The sequence below is a fragment of the Monodon monoceros genome, unplaced genomic scaffold (assembly GCF_005190385.1).
Source record: "Monodon monoceros isolate NGI ecotype Baffin Bay Population unplaced genomic scaffold, NGI_Narwhal_1 Super_Scaffold_4, whole genome shotgun sequence".
NCBI classification, from domain to species: Eukaryota; Metazoa; Chordata; class Mammalia; order Artiodactyla; family Monodontidae; genus Monodon; species Monodon monoceros.
The window spans coordinates 22,807,746-22,825,097 of record NW_021703781.1 but is presented as its reverse complement, the minus strand read 5'-3'; the positions used below and the strand labels follow the sequence as shown (position 1 = coordinate 22,825,097).

Here is a 17,352-nt window from a genome sequence, read left to right as displayed (position 1 = left end):
TTAAAACTGAAATAGTATTTCATAAAAATCTATCTTGAAAAAGCTTTTGACAATATTCAACACCCATTTATGATAAAAAACCCTCCAGAAAGTAGGCATAGGGGGAACTTACCTCAATATAATGAATGCCATATATGACAAACACACAGCCGACATCATCCTCAATGGTGAAAAACTGAAACCATTTCCACTAAGATCAGGAACAAGACAAGGTTGCCCACTCTCACCACTATTATTCAACGTAGTTTTGGAAGTTTTAGCCATAGCAATCAGAGAAGAAAAAGAAATAAACGGAATACAAATCAGAAAAGAAGTAAAACTGTCACTGTTTACACATGACATGATACTATACATAGAGAATCCTAAAGACGCTACCAGAAAACTACTAGAGCTAATCAATGAATTTGGTAAAGTAGCAGGATATAAAATTAGTGCACAGAAATCTCTTGTATTCCTATACACTAATGATGAAAAATCTGAAATGGAAATTAAGGAAACACTCCCATTACCATTGCAACAAAAAGAATAAAATACCTAAGAATAAACCTACCTAAGGAGACAAAACACCTATATGCAGAAAGCTATAAGACACTGATGAAAGAAATTAAAGATGATACAAACAGATGGAGAGATATACCATATTCTTGGACTGGAAGAATAAACATTATGAAAATGACTATACTACCCAAAGCAATCTATAGATACAGTGCAATCCCTATCAAACTATCAATGGCATTTTTCACAGAACTAGAACAAAAAATTTCACAATTTGTATGGAACCAAAAGACCCCTAATAGCCAGGGCAATCTTGAGAAAGAACAACGGAGCTGGAGGAATCAGGCTCCGTGACTTCAGACTATACTACAAAGCTACAGTAATCAAGACAGTATGGTACTGGCACAGAAACAGAAATATAGATCAATGGAACAGGATAGAGAGCCCAGAGATAAGCCCACACACATATGGTCACCTTATCTTTGTTAAAGGAGGCAAGAATATACAATGAAGAAAAGACAGCCTTTTCAATAAGTGGTGCTGGGAAAACTGGACAGGTACATGTAAAAGAATGAAATTAGAACATTCCCTAACACCATACACAAAAATAAACTCAAAATAGATTAGAGACCTAAATGTAAGACTGGACACTATAAAATTCTTAGAGGAAAACATAGGCAGAACACTGACTTAATCACAGAAAGATCTTTTTTGTTCTACCTCCTAGAGTAATGGAAATAAAACCAAAAATAAACAAATGGGACCTAATGAAACTTAAAAGCCTTTGCAAAGCAAAGGAAACTACAAACAAGACGAAAAGGCAACCCTTAGAATGGGAGAAAATATTTGTAAACAAATCAATGGACAAAGGATTAATCTTCAAAATATATAAACAGCTCATGCAGCTCAATATTAAAAACACAGACAACCCAATCCAAAAATGGGGAGAAGACCTAAATAGACATTTCTCCAAAGAAGACATACAGATGGCCAAGAAGCACATGAAAAGCTGTTCAACATCACTAATTATTAGAGAAATCCAAATCAAAACTATAATGAGGTATCACCTCATACCAGTTAGAATGGGCATCATCAGAAAATCTACAAACAACAAATGCTGGAGAGGGTGTGGAGAAAAGGGAACCCTCTTGCACTGTTGGTGGGAATATAAATTGATACAGCCACTATGGAGCACAGTATGGAGGTTCCTTGAAAAACTAAAAATAGAACTACCATATGACCCAGCAGTCCCACTACTGGGCATATATACCCAGAGAAGACCATAACTCAAAAAGACACATGCACTCCAACGTTCATTGCAGCACTATTTACAATAGCCAGGTCATGGAAGCAACCTAAATGCCCATTGACAGACGAATGGATAAAGAAGATTTGGTACATATATACAATGGAATATTACTCAGCCATAAAAAGGAACGAAATTGGGTCATTTGTAGAGACGTGGATGAATCTAGAGACTGTCATACAGAGTGAAGTAAGTCAGAAAGAGAAAAACAAATACTGTATGCTAACACATATATATGGAATCTTAAAAAAAAAAGTGGTTATGAAGAACCTAGGGGCAGGACAGGAATAAAGATGCAGATGTAGAGAATGGACTTGAGGACATGGGGAGAGGGAAGGGTAAGCTGGGGTGAAGTGGGAGAGTGGCATGGACTTGTATATACTACCAAATGTAAAATAGATAGCTAGTGGGAAGCAGCCGCATAGCACAGGGAGATCAGCTCTGTGCTTTGTGACCACCTAGAGGGGCGGGATAGGGAGGGTGGGAGGGAGACTCAAGAGGGAGGAGATATGGGGATATATGTATATATATAGCTGACTCACTTTGTTATAAAGCAGAAGCTAACACACCATTGTAAAGCAATTATAGTCCAATAAAGATGTTAAAAAAAAAAAATCTCCCTGTCTCCTATCTCACCCACCTCCCACCCCCACCGGCACTATTGCTATTACTGTTTTGTGTGTCCTTCCAGAATTAATTAATAAGAACATACAAATACACATTCTTGTTTCCCCTCTTTTTACACGAAAGGTATCATGCTATATATGTTGTCCCACACCTTGCTTTATTAAGATAACAGTATGTCTTGAAAATCTTTCCAAATCTATACATAGTTTTTCCATTTTCTTTTTATTGCTATGTGATATTGCCTTGTATATATTGATATTTATCGTAGTGTAACCAGTTCTCTCTTGGTGATCACTGGGGTGGTTTTTAGTCTTTTGCTGTTTGTTACAAACCATGTTGCAATGAATGTTTGTGTGTGTAGTTTCAAAGGTGTGCAAGTATATCAATAGCGTATTATATCAGAAGTGGAATTGCTAGGTCAATATATGCAGTTTATATAGGTGATTTTGATGGTATTACCAAATTGCCCTCTGTAGATTGTACCAATTTACACATTCCTCAGCAGTGCCATTTCTACAGCATTGCCAACTAGTATGTTTTAAAACTTTTGGATTTTGCCAGCTTAATGAGTGAAAAACAGTTTGTCAATATAAGTTTTAATTTGCATTGTCTTATTATGTGTGATATTAAGTATCTTTTCATAGATTATAGAGCCATGTTTACTTCTGTTTTTCAACTGTCTTTTTATATCTTTAGCCCAACTTTCTGTTATTTTGTGAAATAATATTTTAATACTTTTTAATGGTTATCATTTTTAATATTTATATTACATTGTATTCTGTCATTATAACATTGTGTATCTTTCTGTAATTGGGCACTTGATCTCCTTTTGAAGTGCGGCTATTATATTTATTTTTCTGGGAACAGTTTTGAAGAGGTTTCCCCCCCTTACGTTATTTATTTGGGAATCAAGAATTTTGGGATCTATTGTAGGTTTTTGTACTAATTATCTATAAGTAAACTACATAACTTATCTAGATCTTAGTTGCTTCACCTGTAAAATAACGATGTTGAATTAAGTGATTTTCTGGTTCTGTGGCCCTTTGAAAGTTACCAAAAGCAGTACATTAAGCATGATAGTTTAAAAATAATAGATATAGAAACACAGCAGTGATATACTGTTACAGGTTTTTTGTTTTTTTAAAAAAACCAACTTGTTCTGTTTCTTGTTGGATAGATAATGCTTTTCTTTGGTAACAAGATTATCTTTTACTTGCTTCTCTTGACATTTCTTGATTAGAAATGTCTTCCCTAAATAGACATTTCTCCAAAGAAGATACACAGAATGCCAACAACCACATGAAAGAATGCTCAACATCATTAATCATTAGAGAAATGCAAATCAAAACTACAATGAGATATCATCTCACACCAGTCAGAATGGCCATCATCAAAAAATCTAGAAACAATAAATGCTGGAGAGGGTGTGGAGAAAAGGGAACACTCTTGCACTGCTGGTGGGAATGTGAATTGGTTCAGCCACTATGGAGAACAGTATGGAGGTTCCTTAAAAAACTACAAATAGAATTACCATATGACCCAGCAATCCCACTACTGGGCATATACCCTGAGAAAACCAAAATTCAAAGAGTCATGTACCAAAATGTTCATTGCAGCTCTATTTACAATAGCCCGGAGATGGAAACAACCTAAGTGCCCATCATCAGATGAATGGATAAAGAAGATGTGGCACATATATACAATGGAATATTACTCAGCCTTAAAAAGAAACGAAATTGAGTTATTTGTAATGAGATGGATAGACCTAGAGTCTGTCATACAGAGTGAAGTAAGTCAGAAAGAAAAAGACAAATACCGTATGCTAACACATATATATGGAATTTAAGAAAAAGAAAATGTCATGAAGAACCTAGGGGTAAGACAGGAATAAAGACGCAGACCTACTGGAGAACGGACTTGAGGATAAGGGGACGGGGAAGGGTGAGCTGTGACAGGGCGAGAGAGAGTCATGGACATATACACACTAACAAACGTGGTAAGGTAGATAGCTAGTGGGAAGCAGCCGCATGGCACAGGGATATTAGCTCGGTGCTTTGTGACAGCCTGGAAGGGTGGGATAGGGAGAGTGGGAGGGAGGGAGACGCAAGAGGGAAGACATATGGGAACATATGTATATGTATAACTGATTCACTTTGTTATAAAGCAGAAACTAACACACCATTGTAAGGCAATTATACCCCAATAAAGATGTTAAAAAAAAAAAAGAAATACGTCTTCATCTTTTTTCAGTTGCAATCAAAGCTATTTTTTAGAGGCATGCCTTTTTTTGGGAGAAGGATAGGGACTGTTAGGAAAGAGAAAAATGCACTGGTTTTGATTTAATTTAATGTCATAAATGTGCATGTTAATCTTCATTACTGCATAACTGCTGCCAGTTGGCCTATTCAGTTTTCCAGACTCAGTTGGAAAGCTGATCTCCTTAAATCTGTTTAAAAGGTCTCTCATCAAAAATTAACACATTCGACTAGTTACACTATTTCTTCAGTACAAAGCTGAGAATTAAATTATAATAGAGCCTGTTCTCAGTGGGATAATTTTTTTCCTGTTTACTTGGCATCTATTGAAAATTACACTAGAGAAGATGACTAGATATATATTGATGTGTACTTTGGGGAATGAGATTAAAACCAGTGGTGAAATGAGATGTAGACAGTAACATTTGAATTACAACATCAGATATAAGTGGAATGTTAGTATAACTCAGAACCTCCAAAGTTTAAAATTCTCTGGAGCCATAGCATACAGATATGGATTCCCAAAGCTAATAAATCTTGAATATATCATATGGTCTTAGTCCCTCCCCCCGAATTGAAATAGATTAAATTTTGCCATACCTTTTTTCACCAGAGGTATGAGAACATTAAAGAAATAAAAGAAACCCTAAAGCTCCTGTAGGCAGTTCTCTCATCAATGGGTATACTCTTCTCTGAGGAGGAGAGATGAACTTCCTTTGTGCATAACTGTTTAGTAGTAGAATTGAGACTAGATCTTGGGTCATTGGATTCCTATTCCATTTCACTTTCTACCATATTCCTTAGTGTTGTCATTATTTTAATTTCTTTTCCCTTTTTGTCTTCCTCATCTCCTATGCAGTTAGATTTTTTTTTTGCCACACCACACGACTTGCAGGATCTCAGTTCCCCAACCAGGGATTGAACCCGGGCGCTCAGCAGTGAGAGTGCAGAGTCCTAACCACTGGACCACCAGGGACTTCCAATGCAGTTAGATATTGATGTATGTCAAACACTGATATCTGATAGTTTTGTTTCTCTTTGGAAAATTTTAGTTTATTTTATTTTTGGTTTCTATACTTAACCATCCTGATCTAGGTGCTCATCACAATACTTTTGGTTATTAGCTGCCTCTGATTGTACTCATTACTTCCCTGTTAGCGCTCTCTGCCTATGGTTCTTTGTAGTTTATTCTATTCACTGCTATTAGATAGATTGGAATTCTTTTAAAAATGTTTGCATCATGTTATTTTCCTTTTAAGGACTTCAGTGGCTCCCTGTTTGTTGTATATGTGATCAAAATTTTCAGTCCAGCATTCAAAGGATCTTCTCAAGTGATCGTGGCTTTCCTATTTGATCATTTATATATTCTCCATATCTGATCAGATGTTGTAAACTTATCTTCCAGCCTTATACCCCTTGCCTAGTCCAGCTTTTGAACTGGTTATGTTATTTGTCTTTCACATTGAGAACTTTCAAATGCTCTTTTCTTTCTGTTGTCAATGTTGAATAATGTTTTCTCCAGATATGAATGTTTTAGTTGTGCTTGTCTTTGTTACAGATGAAAGCAATGCTATGTATGAATGCACTTGTGGGTTTGGAAAATGTTAATTTAAAAATGAATCAGAAGTTGACGGATGTAAGAAAACATAAAAGACAATCTCCTTGGTGCTGGAATTTGCTAGAGTATGTGCAATAAAATGAGGTGATTTCTAGGATTGGAAGGGATGTAAGAATTGTGGTGCTGAAGCTTAGGTCATAGCATATAGGAGAAAAAATTATTTCCCACTTTATCTTTAAGGGCAAGATTTAGCTCCAACTTTGGCATTGGACCTAGGTTGAATGAAGGAGGTTAAGAGAAAGGTTTACTTAAGAGATTATAGGTATAGGTCCCAGAGAAGAATCAGTAACCACCTCGGTGATGTTAGGAGACAGCTAAATAGTCTAACTTGACCTGAACCCAAACAATGAAAGACATAGTTTTCTTAGTGTATTGGGGTTGAGAAATGTACTTAAATGTTCAGAGCCAGTACCTGTATAATTTGCAACTTGACATTTTTCATGTTAAAGTAAAATAGTTAAATATTTTAAGCAGCTGTAATGTAACAGGCTCTGTGTTAGACTGTGTGTTTTCAAAGAGGAAAAGAATAATTTTGGCCTCAGAACCAATTGTGTATGTTGGGGGTTGGGGGGAGGCAAAGTTATGTATGAACAAATACGTGAATATGTGAATATACATACAAAGTGCAAGGTAATTTAAATCAGGAAGAAATAAACTATGCTTTGAGAAAATCAAAGGGGAGAAGTATGGATACTTTGTGTGATTTGAATGAACTGCCACTACAAAAAGTCATGTAATCAAGAAGAAATGTCTGTTTCTCCTTCAGTCACCTGTAGATGGCTTTACAGTGAGTTCTTTTGGTGTAGCACTTTAGTAAATTTCTCTGACATCCATGGCGGAATCCTCACCAGAGTTTCCAGATCTCAATCCTGTTGGGAGTGGCCTGTTTACAGATTTATTCCTTTTTTGTTGCTCTGCAACAGCCCTTTAAGTAGTGACTGCTCCCTGTATCTAATGTCTCTTTACCCCTTAGTACTTAGTTGCCTGTTGTAATTAATAATGCTTTATATTAAATTTTCCCTGTTCAAATTACCATGTGGTTTCTTCTAATTATACCTTGACTGATATGTAAGGTTTATAAGTAGTAGTACATTTCTCATCAGATTGTTCAGAGGATTAAATGGGATAATGCATAGTATTGCCAAGTGTTTAGAATACTGTCTGCCATTAAGTACTTAGTATTTGTTGGTGATGTTAATACTGTTATTATCATCATCATCACTGTCACTGCCACCAGCTAGGAATAACATTTCTACTTTTTGTCCACAGGATGTTTCGTCTTAACTCTCTTTCTGCATTGGCAGAGCTGGCAGTGGGCTCTCGATGGTACCATGGAGCATCACAGCCCACCCAGATCAGGCGACGGCTGATGATGGTGGCTTTTCTTGGAGCATCTGCAGTAACTGCAAGTACTGGTCTCTTGTGGAAGAGGTGAGTGTTATCTGAGCATCCTGTTCCTGCATGTACTTTTATTCTTCCAGTTGTCTCCGTTATCTAAAAGGGATTGATTTCTGGCTTGACTTTGTATCGAAATTTCTTTGCTAAATCATTTGGCATTGATAATATTTGTCTATGAAATAAGATGTTTCAGGGAATTAGGCTATCATGTCAAAGCAACAAATAGGAAATATTCTGCTTCAAGGTCTGTCTGTCTTTTATAGGGTGAAAAAGAAGTTGGGAGGGGCATAATAAGCAAAGAGTCCATGGCTTTTTATTGGCTGAGTCCTTGTCAGGAAAGAAGAGGTGTCTTTCTTCTTCCTGTTGGGCTCTGCTATCATCACAGAGTGTGAGAGCTCCCCCTGACTGTAATTGAGGCTTCTGTTTATTAATTTTTTACATTTCCCCCTTTTAACCAAGATCTTTCTCTGAAAGCATTGCTGATCAAGAATCAGGTTTTCTACTATCAGTGAGTTTTCATATTTCAGTGCCAGGGAGGAACTTTCCTGGGTCTAATGTCTCATGTTGGAGAGGAAGTGCATAGATTGGAAAACTGTTGAGGTCACATTTGAGTAACAAGGAGGTGTAAGAGGGAGAACTCTCATGCACGTTTTATCTGAAGTTCACTGTTACCAAGATCATAGACATTGGAAATCATCTGAAACATTGTCATCATTAAAGGTTTCGGCAACACGTTTCCAACAGGCCTTGTTCAGATATCTTGGGATAGCTGTCTCATCAGAAGTTGTCTCCTTCAATTTCAGGAAATCTTTGGTTTCAGGTCACCAGATGATGTGCAGGTCCAGTCAGGGTTTGGCGCTTTCTTTAGGTTTCTGATGTGAATCTAATAGTCTCTTCCTTGGAGTTTGGCAGCACAAAGGTTGGTTAGCAGTACCCGATAGAGGCCTCTCCAGCAAGCTTGAAGAGAGTTCTTCTGGAGGTGTCTTTTCCAATAGACAGAATCTCCAGGTGCAAGGTGTGATGCTTAAGGTTTTCATCTCCGAACAGTGCACTGTGAAAAGATTGCTTTACCAAAGCATGATTATTTTTAATAGAAGCAATTAGGTCTTTGGAATATTGGAGTATCTCTTCTTTTATCAGTTGTGGGTCAGAAGAAGGAGACAAGTGCATTGGGCATCCTATGACTGTTTCAAAGGGTGAGAGTTTATGAGTTCCAAAAGGGGTGGACCTGAGATTTAGAAGGACCAGTGACAATGCTTTGGTCAAGGTATTTGGAGGGCCTCTACAAATTTTGCCAATAGAGTCTTAGTAATGCCTTTAGTCCTTTTCACTAAACCAGAGGGTGGTAAGCACAGTGAAGGTCTTGTAAAACCAGCCTAAATTACATGTTAAGGTTCAGTCACTAAATAGTGTAGGAGTTTGAAGGAATAGAGTCATTACCTTGGCTGAGTAAGTAGGGAAAATCTTTATAGAATAGATTATCAGTTTCAATCTCTAGTTAGCCCAAGGAGCCTTTACTGAACATTCAGTTTTTTTCTTGCTGTTCATAATAGAATGAACATGGGAAGCCCATCAGATGATTTGTCTTCATGTAGAATTTTCTTTCAAGTGCAAGTTTTTATCTAAATACCTGTTTGTGATTCTTTTGGTCTCACATTTCTTCTTTCAGTGCATTTTTTGTTGTTGTTGTGGTAAAAAATATGTGTAACATAAAATTTACCATCCTGCAGTATAATCTTTAAAAATTGTGAATCACTGTATTGTATACCTGTAACTTACTGTACATCAACTATACTTCAGTTTTATATAGTAGGTTCTTATTAGTTATCTATTTTATATGTAGTAGTGTGTATATGTCAGTCCCAGTCTCCCAATTTATGCCTTTCCCCACTTTCCCCCTTGGTAACCATAAGTTTGTTTTCTACATCTGTGACTCAATTTCTGTTTTGTAAATAGGTTCATTTGTACCCTTTTTTTTAGATTCCACATATAAGCGATATCATATGATATTTGTCTTTGTCTGACTTACTTCACTCAGTATGACAATCTGTAGGTCCATCCTTGTTGCTGCAAATGGCATTATTTCATTCTTTTTCATGGCTGAGTAATGTTTCATTGTATATATGTACCACATCTTCTTTATCCATTCCTCTGTCGATGGACATTTAGGTTGCTTCCATGTCTTGGCTATTGTAAACAGTGCTGCAGTGAACTTTGGGGTGCATGTATCCTTTCGAATTATGGTTTTCTCCAGATATATGCCCAGGAGTGGGATTGCTGGATCATATGGTAGCTCTATTTTTAGTTTTTTAAGGAATCTCCATACTGTTCTCCATAGTGACTGTACCAATTTACATTCCCACCAACAGTGTAGGAGGGTTCCCTTTCCTCCACACTTTCTCCAGTATTTATTTTTTGTAGGATTTTTGATGATGGCCATTCTGACAGGTGTGAGGTGATATCTCATTGTAGTTTTGATATGCATTTCTCTAATAATTAGTGATGTTGAACATCTTTTCATGTGCCTGTTGCCCATCTGGATGTTTTCTTTGGAGAAATGTCTCTTTAGATCTTCTGCCCATTTTTGGCTTGAGCTGTTTTGTTGTTTTTTTTTAAGAGGTACTTTTTTTTTTTTCTCCCCACCACGTGGCATGTGGGATCTCAGTTCCCTGACCAGGGATCGAACCCGTGTCTGCCCCTGTGATGGAAGCACAGAGTCTTAACCACTGTACCTCCAGGAAGTCCCGGGTTGTTTGTTTTTATGTTTTGCAGATTAATCCCATGTCAGTCGCTTCGTTTGCAAATTCTGTGTTGATTGATAGAAATTTAGGTTTCTCCCATATCTTGGCTACTGTGAATAATACTGCACTGAACATGAGAGTGTATATATCTCTTTGAGATCCTGATTTCAGTTCCTTGTGATGTGTAACCAGAAGTGGGATTGCTTAATCATATTCTAGTTAGAAAACTAACATATTCTATTGCTAGTTTTTTGAGTATCCTCCATACTGTTTTCCATAGTGGCTGTATCAATTTACTTTCCCACCTACAGTGTACCAGGCATCCCTTTTCTCCACATGCTTGCCTACACTTGTTATCTTTTGGGTTTTTGTTTTGTTATTTGTTTGTTTGTTTGTTTTTGAGCAAAGCCATCCTACCAGGTGTGAGGTGATATCTCATGGTGGTTTTGATTTGCATTTCCCTGATGATTATTGCTGTTGAGCACCTTTAATCAGGTTATTTATTTTGTTGCTATTGTGTTGTAAGAGTTCCTTTTATAAATTTTAAATATTAACGCTTTATTAAATATATGGTTTGCAAATATTTTCTTCCATTGTGTAGATGGTCTTTTCATTTTGTTGATTATTGCTCTGCTGAAGGTTTTTAGTGTCATGTAATCCTGCCTGTTTTTGATTTGTTGCCTGTGCTTTTGGTGTCATATCCTTTATACTTAAGGCTGAATATTATTCTGTTATACAGATATACCATATTCCCTTTATCCATTTATCTATCAATATACATTTGGGTTGATTCCACGTTCTAGCTATTGTGAATAATGCTGCTATTAACATGAGTGTGCAAAAATCTCTGAATGACCCTGCTTTCAGTTCTTTTGGATATATAACCGGAAGTGGGATTGCTGGATCATGTTAGTTCTACTTTTAATTTTTTGAGGAACCTGTTCATGTCGAACTTTTCACGAATTTCATTGCTGTTGCTCCTGCTTAGCTTTATCTGAAAATCTTTATTTGTTTAATATGATGGACCTTCTTGATTGATAGATTTTTTTTTTTTTTAATGCCCAGGGCCCTTGCACAATCTCCACCATCTGTAAACAACCTAAAGAGTGAACTTGGTGATAAAGGGAAGAGTAAAGATGAAGGGGAAGATTGTAACCACGAAAAAAAGGCTTCAGGTATTTGTCTTGAGCCTTATCCAGAAGAGAAAAAGAAGAAACGTTCTGGATTCAGAGATAGAAAAGTATGGAACACAGTCTTATAAATTATTAGAACTATAGTTAATTCTATTTTAGAATAATGCTGTTGAGTCTTTTATCATATATTTCAGATGGCTTATATTCACTTTGAAGTTATTCACCCCCTTGCTATTTTCCGTCATGTTCTAAGGCAAATGTACTCTTTGAATGTGAAGTTAATTGGGATAGTGAAAAAGACCTAGGATTGGTAATCAGGATTAACATGTATTTTCTTTGTTCTTTCAATTCAACCACCTAAGGTGATTATTGCTTTTTAGATCTTTCTGGTTCTGAATGTTTTCATATATGTGAAGTTGAGTCTGTGATATACTGATTTGTCATGATGCCAAATTGTAAAGGCAGAATAAAATCTCTTTGGAAATATACAAATATTTCCAAAAAATCAACTAATTTTGAGGACAGCATAAACTCAACATAATTTCAGCATTTTATATCTTTAACACAATATGCTGTTATACAGTTTTACCTGAGAAAAGTTTAGCTCCTCTGTAATAATGCCTATGATATTGGGCATTTGAATTCAGCAGACCAGTGATGAAAAGTCAAAAGGTTGAATTTCTTAGACATTTTGCATGTTAACATTGAAATTCAGGGAATTACCTTTACTTGCTAAAATATAGCTAATCAGTGCAACAAGATAATTTGAGTTACTTTGTGTGTGTTGGGGGTGCTGTATAACTGCAAGCAAGAGAAATTTGGATCTTCTGTTTATTTGGATGAAGCTGTTAAATATATCTTCTCATTTCCCAAATGCACTTCTGATTAAACTGAATTTGAACAAAAGTTATGTATCACAACTTAATTATCTATCATGCCATTTTTTCCAAAATGATACATTTATTTAATCTTTTGCCCTGAGTGAATTTGAGGAGAGTTCAAATTTATCTTGCGCAATCAGCTTCACTTATAGTCAAACTTTACATTTTACAGTGTTGGGCAAAAATGACCCAAGTAAATGTTTATTTTTGAATCTTCCATTTTCTGCTCCTGCTTTCTGCTTAGCAGATGACTATATCTTATGCTTCACAGAAAAAATGAAAGCTATCAGTGTAATTTACTTAATTAGTAGTTATAAAACCTTTCTAATCTATATCTGAAATAGTTCTTATTTCTTTCACTAAAGTCTCAGTGAATAGGTAACCATTCCATGTGCCATTTTGTCTCCCCAAGAACCTATTTAAAAAGTACTCTTTTTCTATCCCGTTTTTTTTTTTAATTTTTATTTATTTATTTTTGGCTGCGTTGGATCTTCATTGCTGTGTGCAGGCTTTCTCTGGTTGTGGCAAGTGGGGGCTACTCTTCGTTGCGGTGCGCGGGCTTCTCACTGGGGGGCTTCTCTTGTTGCAGAGCATGGGCTCTAGGCATGCAGGCTTCAGTAGTCGTGGCACGTGGGCTGAGTAGTCGTGGCTCGCGGGGTCTAGAGCATAGGCTCACGGGTTGTGGCACGTGGGCTTAGTTGCTCCACGGTATGTGAGATCTTAGCGGACCAGGGCTCGAACCTATGTCCCCTGCATTGGCAGGCAGATTGTTAACCACTGCGCCACCAGGGAAGCCATATCCCGTTTTTAAGAATTTTGTTTAATTAAGAAAAAAAATTTTTTTTTTGGCCACACCTTGTGGCACATGGAATTTCCCTGACCAGGGATTGAACCCACGCGCCTGCAGTGGAAGCGCTGAGTCTTAACCACTGGACAACTAGGGAAGCCCCCAACTTCATTTTTTTGCATGTGGATATCCAATTTTCCCAACATCATTTGTTGAAAAGGCTGTCCCTTCTCCATTGAACGGTTGTGGCACCCTTGTCAAAATCATTTGATGATGTGTCTGAGGGTTTATTTCTGGGCTTTCTTTTCTATTTGTCTGCTCTATATGATTGTCTTTGTGCCAGTACCACATTCTTCTTATGACTGTAATAAGTTTTGAAATCAGGAAGTTGGAGTCCTCCAAATTTGTTCTTCTTTTTCAAAATTATTTTGGGTCTTTGGAGTCCCTTGAGATTGCATGATGGACACATAGGTTGTTGCCATACCTTGGCAATTGTGAACAGTGCTGCAATGAACATGGAGTACAGATATCTCTTTGAGATGCTGATTTCATTTCCTTTGGATATATACCCAGAAGCTGGATTATTGGGTCATATGGTTCTATTTTTTTTTTTTAATTTATAAATTTATTTTATTTATTTTTGGCTGTGTTGGGTCTTCATTGCGGTGCGTGGGCTTCTCATTGCGGTGGCTTCTCTTGTTGCAGAGCACGGGCTCTAGGTGTGCGGGCTTCAGTATTTGTGGCTCACGGGCTCTAGAGCACGGGCTCTAGAGCACAGGCTCAGTAGTTGTGGCACATGGGCTTAGTTGCTCCGCACAATGTGGAATCTTCTTGGACCAGGGCTCGAACCTGTGTCTCCTGCATTGGCAGGTGGATTCTCAACCACTGCCCCACCAGGGAAGCCTGGTAGTTCTATTTTTAATTTCTTGAGGAACCTCTGTACTGTTTTCCATAGTGACTGAATCAATTTATGTTCCCACCAACAGTGCAGAAGTGTTCCCTTTTCTCCATACCCTCACCAACACTTGTTATCTCTTATCTTTTTAAAAAAATTTTTATTTTATATTGGAGTATAGTTGGTTAACAATGTTGTGTTACTTTCAGGTGTACAGCGAAGTGATTCAATTATACATATACAAGTATCTACGCTTTTTCAAATTCTTTTCCCATTTAGGTTAGTACAGAATATTGAGAAGAGTTCCCTGTGCTATACAGTAGGTCCCTGTTGGTTATCTATTTTAAATATAGCAGTGTGTACATGTCAATTCCAAAGTCCCAGTGTCTCCCTCCCCCCAACCCTTCCCTGCTGGTAACTGTAAGTTTGTTCTCTAAGTCTATGAATCTGTTTTGTAAATAAGTTCATTTGTGTCATTTTTTTTAGATTCCACATATAAACGATATCAATGATATTTGTCTTTCTCTGTCTGACTTACTTCACTTAGTATGATAATCTCCATGTCCATCCATGTTGCTGCCAGTGGCATTATTTCATTCTTTTTCATGGCCGAGTAATATTCCCTTGTGTATATGTGCCACATCTTCTTTATCCATTCATCTGTCGACGGACATTTAGGTTGCTTTCACGTCTTGGCTTTTGTAAACAGTGCTGCAGTGAACATTGGGGTGCATGTATTCTTTCAAACCATGGTTTTCTCCAGATATATGCCCAGGAGTGGGATTACTGGATCATATGGTAGCTCTATTTTTAGTTTTTTAAGGAACTTCCATACTGTGCTCCATAGTGGCTGTACTAATTTATATTCCCACCAACAGCGTAGTAGGGTTCCCTTTTCTCCACACCCTCTCCAGTATTTATTGTTTGTGGACTTTTTGATGATGGCCATTCTGACTGGTATGAGGTCCTCATTGTAGTTTTGATTTGCAGTTCTCTGATAATTAGTGACGTTGAGCATCTTTTCATGTGCTTTTTGGCCATCTGTATGTCTTCTTTGGAGAAATGTCTATTTAGATCTTCCACCCATTTTTCGATTTTTTTTTTTCCCCGTGCCATGTGGCTTGCAGGATCTTAGTTCCCTGATCAGGGATTGAACCTGTGCCCTTGGCAGTGAAAGTGTGGAGTCATGACCACTGGACCACCAGGGAATTCCCTGTTTGTTTTCTTGACAGAGCTGAATGAACGCTTTGTATATTTTGGAGATTAATCTCCAATTCGTCACTTTGTTTGCAAATATTTTCTTCCATTCTGTGGGTTTTCTTTTTGTTTTGTTTATGGTTTCGTTTGTTGTGCAGAAGCTTTTAAGTTTAACTAGGTCCCATTTGTTTATTTTTGTTTTTATTACTCTAGGAGGTGGATCAAAAAAGATATTGCTGCAATTTATGTCAAAGAGTGTTCTGCCTATGTTTTCCTCTAAGAGTTTTATAGTGTCCAGTGTTACATTTAGCTCTTTAATCCATTTTAAGTTTATTTTCGTGTATGGTGTTAGAGAATGTTTTAATTTCATTCTTTTACATGTAGCTGTCCAGTTTTCCCAGCACCACTTATTGAAGAGACTGTTTTTTCTCCATTGTATATTCTTGCCTCTTTTGTCATAGATTAATTGACCATAGGTGCATGGGTTTATTTCTGGGTTTTCTATCCTGTTCTATTGAGCTATATTTCTGTTTTTGTGCCAGTACCACACTGTTTTGAGTACTGTAGCTTTGTAGTATAGCCTGAAGTCAGGGAGCCTGATTCCTCCAGCTCCGTCTTTTGTGTCTCCACACAGGCACAGTTCTTTTGTGTTTCCATATAAATGTAAAAATTTTTTGTACTAGTTCTGTGAAAAATGCCATTGGTAATTTGACAGGGATTGCATTGAATCTGTACATTGCCTTGGGTAGTATAGGCATTTTGACAATATTGATTCTTCCAATCCAAAATCTTCTTTCTTAATGTAGGCATTTATTGCTATGAATTTCCTTTTAGAACTGCTTTCGCTGCATCCCATGTTTTGATATTTTGTGTTTCCACTTTCATTCCTCTTAAGATACTTTTTGATTTCTGTTTTCATTTCTTCCTTGACCCATTGGTTTTTCAGGAATGTGTTGTTTAATCTGCACATATTTTTGAATTTTCTAGTTTTCTTCTTTTTGTAGTTGAACTTTAGCTGCATACCATTATGGTCAAAAAAGATACTTGATATGATTTCAGTCTTAAATTTATAAAGCCTTGTTTTGTGACCTAACATGTGATCCCTGCTGGAGAGGGTCCCATGTGCACTTGAGAATAATGTGTATTCTGCTGCTTTTGAATGGAATTTTCTGTAAATGTCTTTGAGTTCATCTGGTCTAATATGTAGTTCAAGTCCAGTGTTTCCTCATTTATTTTATATTCAGATGATCAGTTGTTCAAAATGGGGAATCAAAGTTCCCTTCTATTATTATATTGCTGTCTTTTTCTCCCTTTAGTTCTATTAATATTTGCTTTATAAATTTAGGATCTCTCATGTTGGGTATAAAACTGTTTACAGATTTTTATCCTCCTTATGAATTGATCTTGTATAATTATATTATTCTCTTTTTTGTCTCTTGTTACAGTCTTTGGCTTAAAGTTTATTTTTCCTGATATAAATTTAGCTACCCCTGATTTCTGTTGGCTGTGTTTTCATGGAATATCTTTTTCCATTATTTCCCTCCAGTCTGGGTGTGTCCTTAAAGCTGAAGTAAGTCTCTTGTAGGCAGCATATAGTTGGATGTTTTTTTTATTCATTTAGCCACTCTGTGTCTTTGATTTTAGAGTTTAGTCCATTTACATTTAAGGTAATTGTTGATGAATATGCACTTATGATTGCTATTTTGTTATTTGTTTTCTTGGTGTTTTGTAATTCCTCTGTCCTTTTATTCCTCTGTTATTCTCTTCCTTGGTGATTTGATGATTTTTTGCAATGATATGCTTAGATTTCTTTTCGTCTTTTGTGTTTCCAGTATAGGCTTTTGCTTTGTGTGTACCATGGGGTTTACATAAAACACCTTATATTTATAACAGTGTATTTTAAGCTGATAACTTCCAACATATACAAAAACTCTATATTTATATACTCCCCCCCATATTTTATGTTTTTCATATCACAATTTATATTTTTTATATTGTATGTCCATTTTAAAATTATTG

The 17,352-nt window shown here is 36.6% G+C and overlaps 1 protein-coding gene across 2 annotated transcripts in view; it reads left to right on the top strand.

Moving 5' to 3' along the window:
* Nucleotides 1–17,352, top strand: part of MICU1 (mitochondrial calcium uptake 1) — a 230,222-nt gene that overhangs the window by 29,170 nt on the left and 183,700 nt on the right. The window contains exons 2-3 of one of the 2 annotated variants that reach the window (XM_029245049.1): nucleotides 7,571–7,732; nucleotides 11,506–11,680. In XM_029245049.1, coding sequence (XP_029100882.1) covers nucleotides 7,572–7,732; nucleotides 11,506–11,680 — 336 coding nt within the window. In that variant the 5' untranslated portion in view covers nucleotide 7,571. Of the gene's footprint in view, nucleotides 1–7,570; nucleotides 7,733–11,505; nucleotides 11,681–17,352 lie in introns of those variants that run through there. The other variant, XM_029245050.1, reaches the window with a different exon arrangement.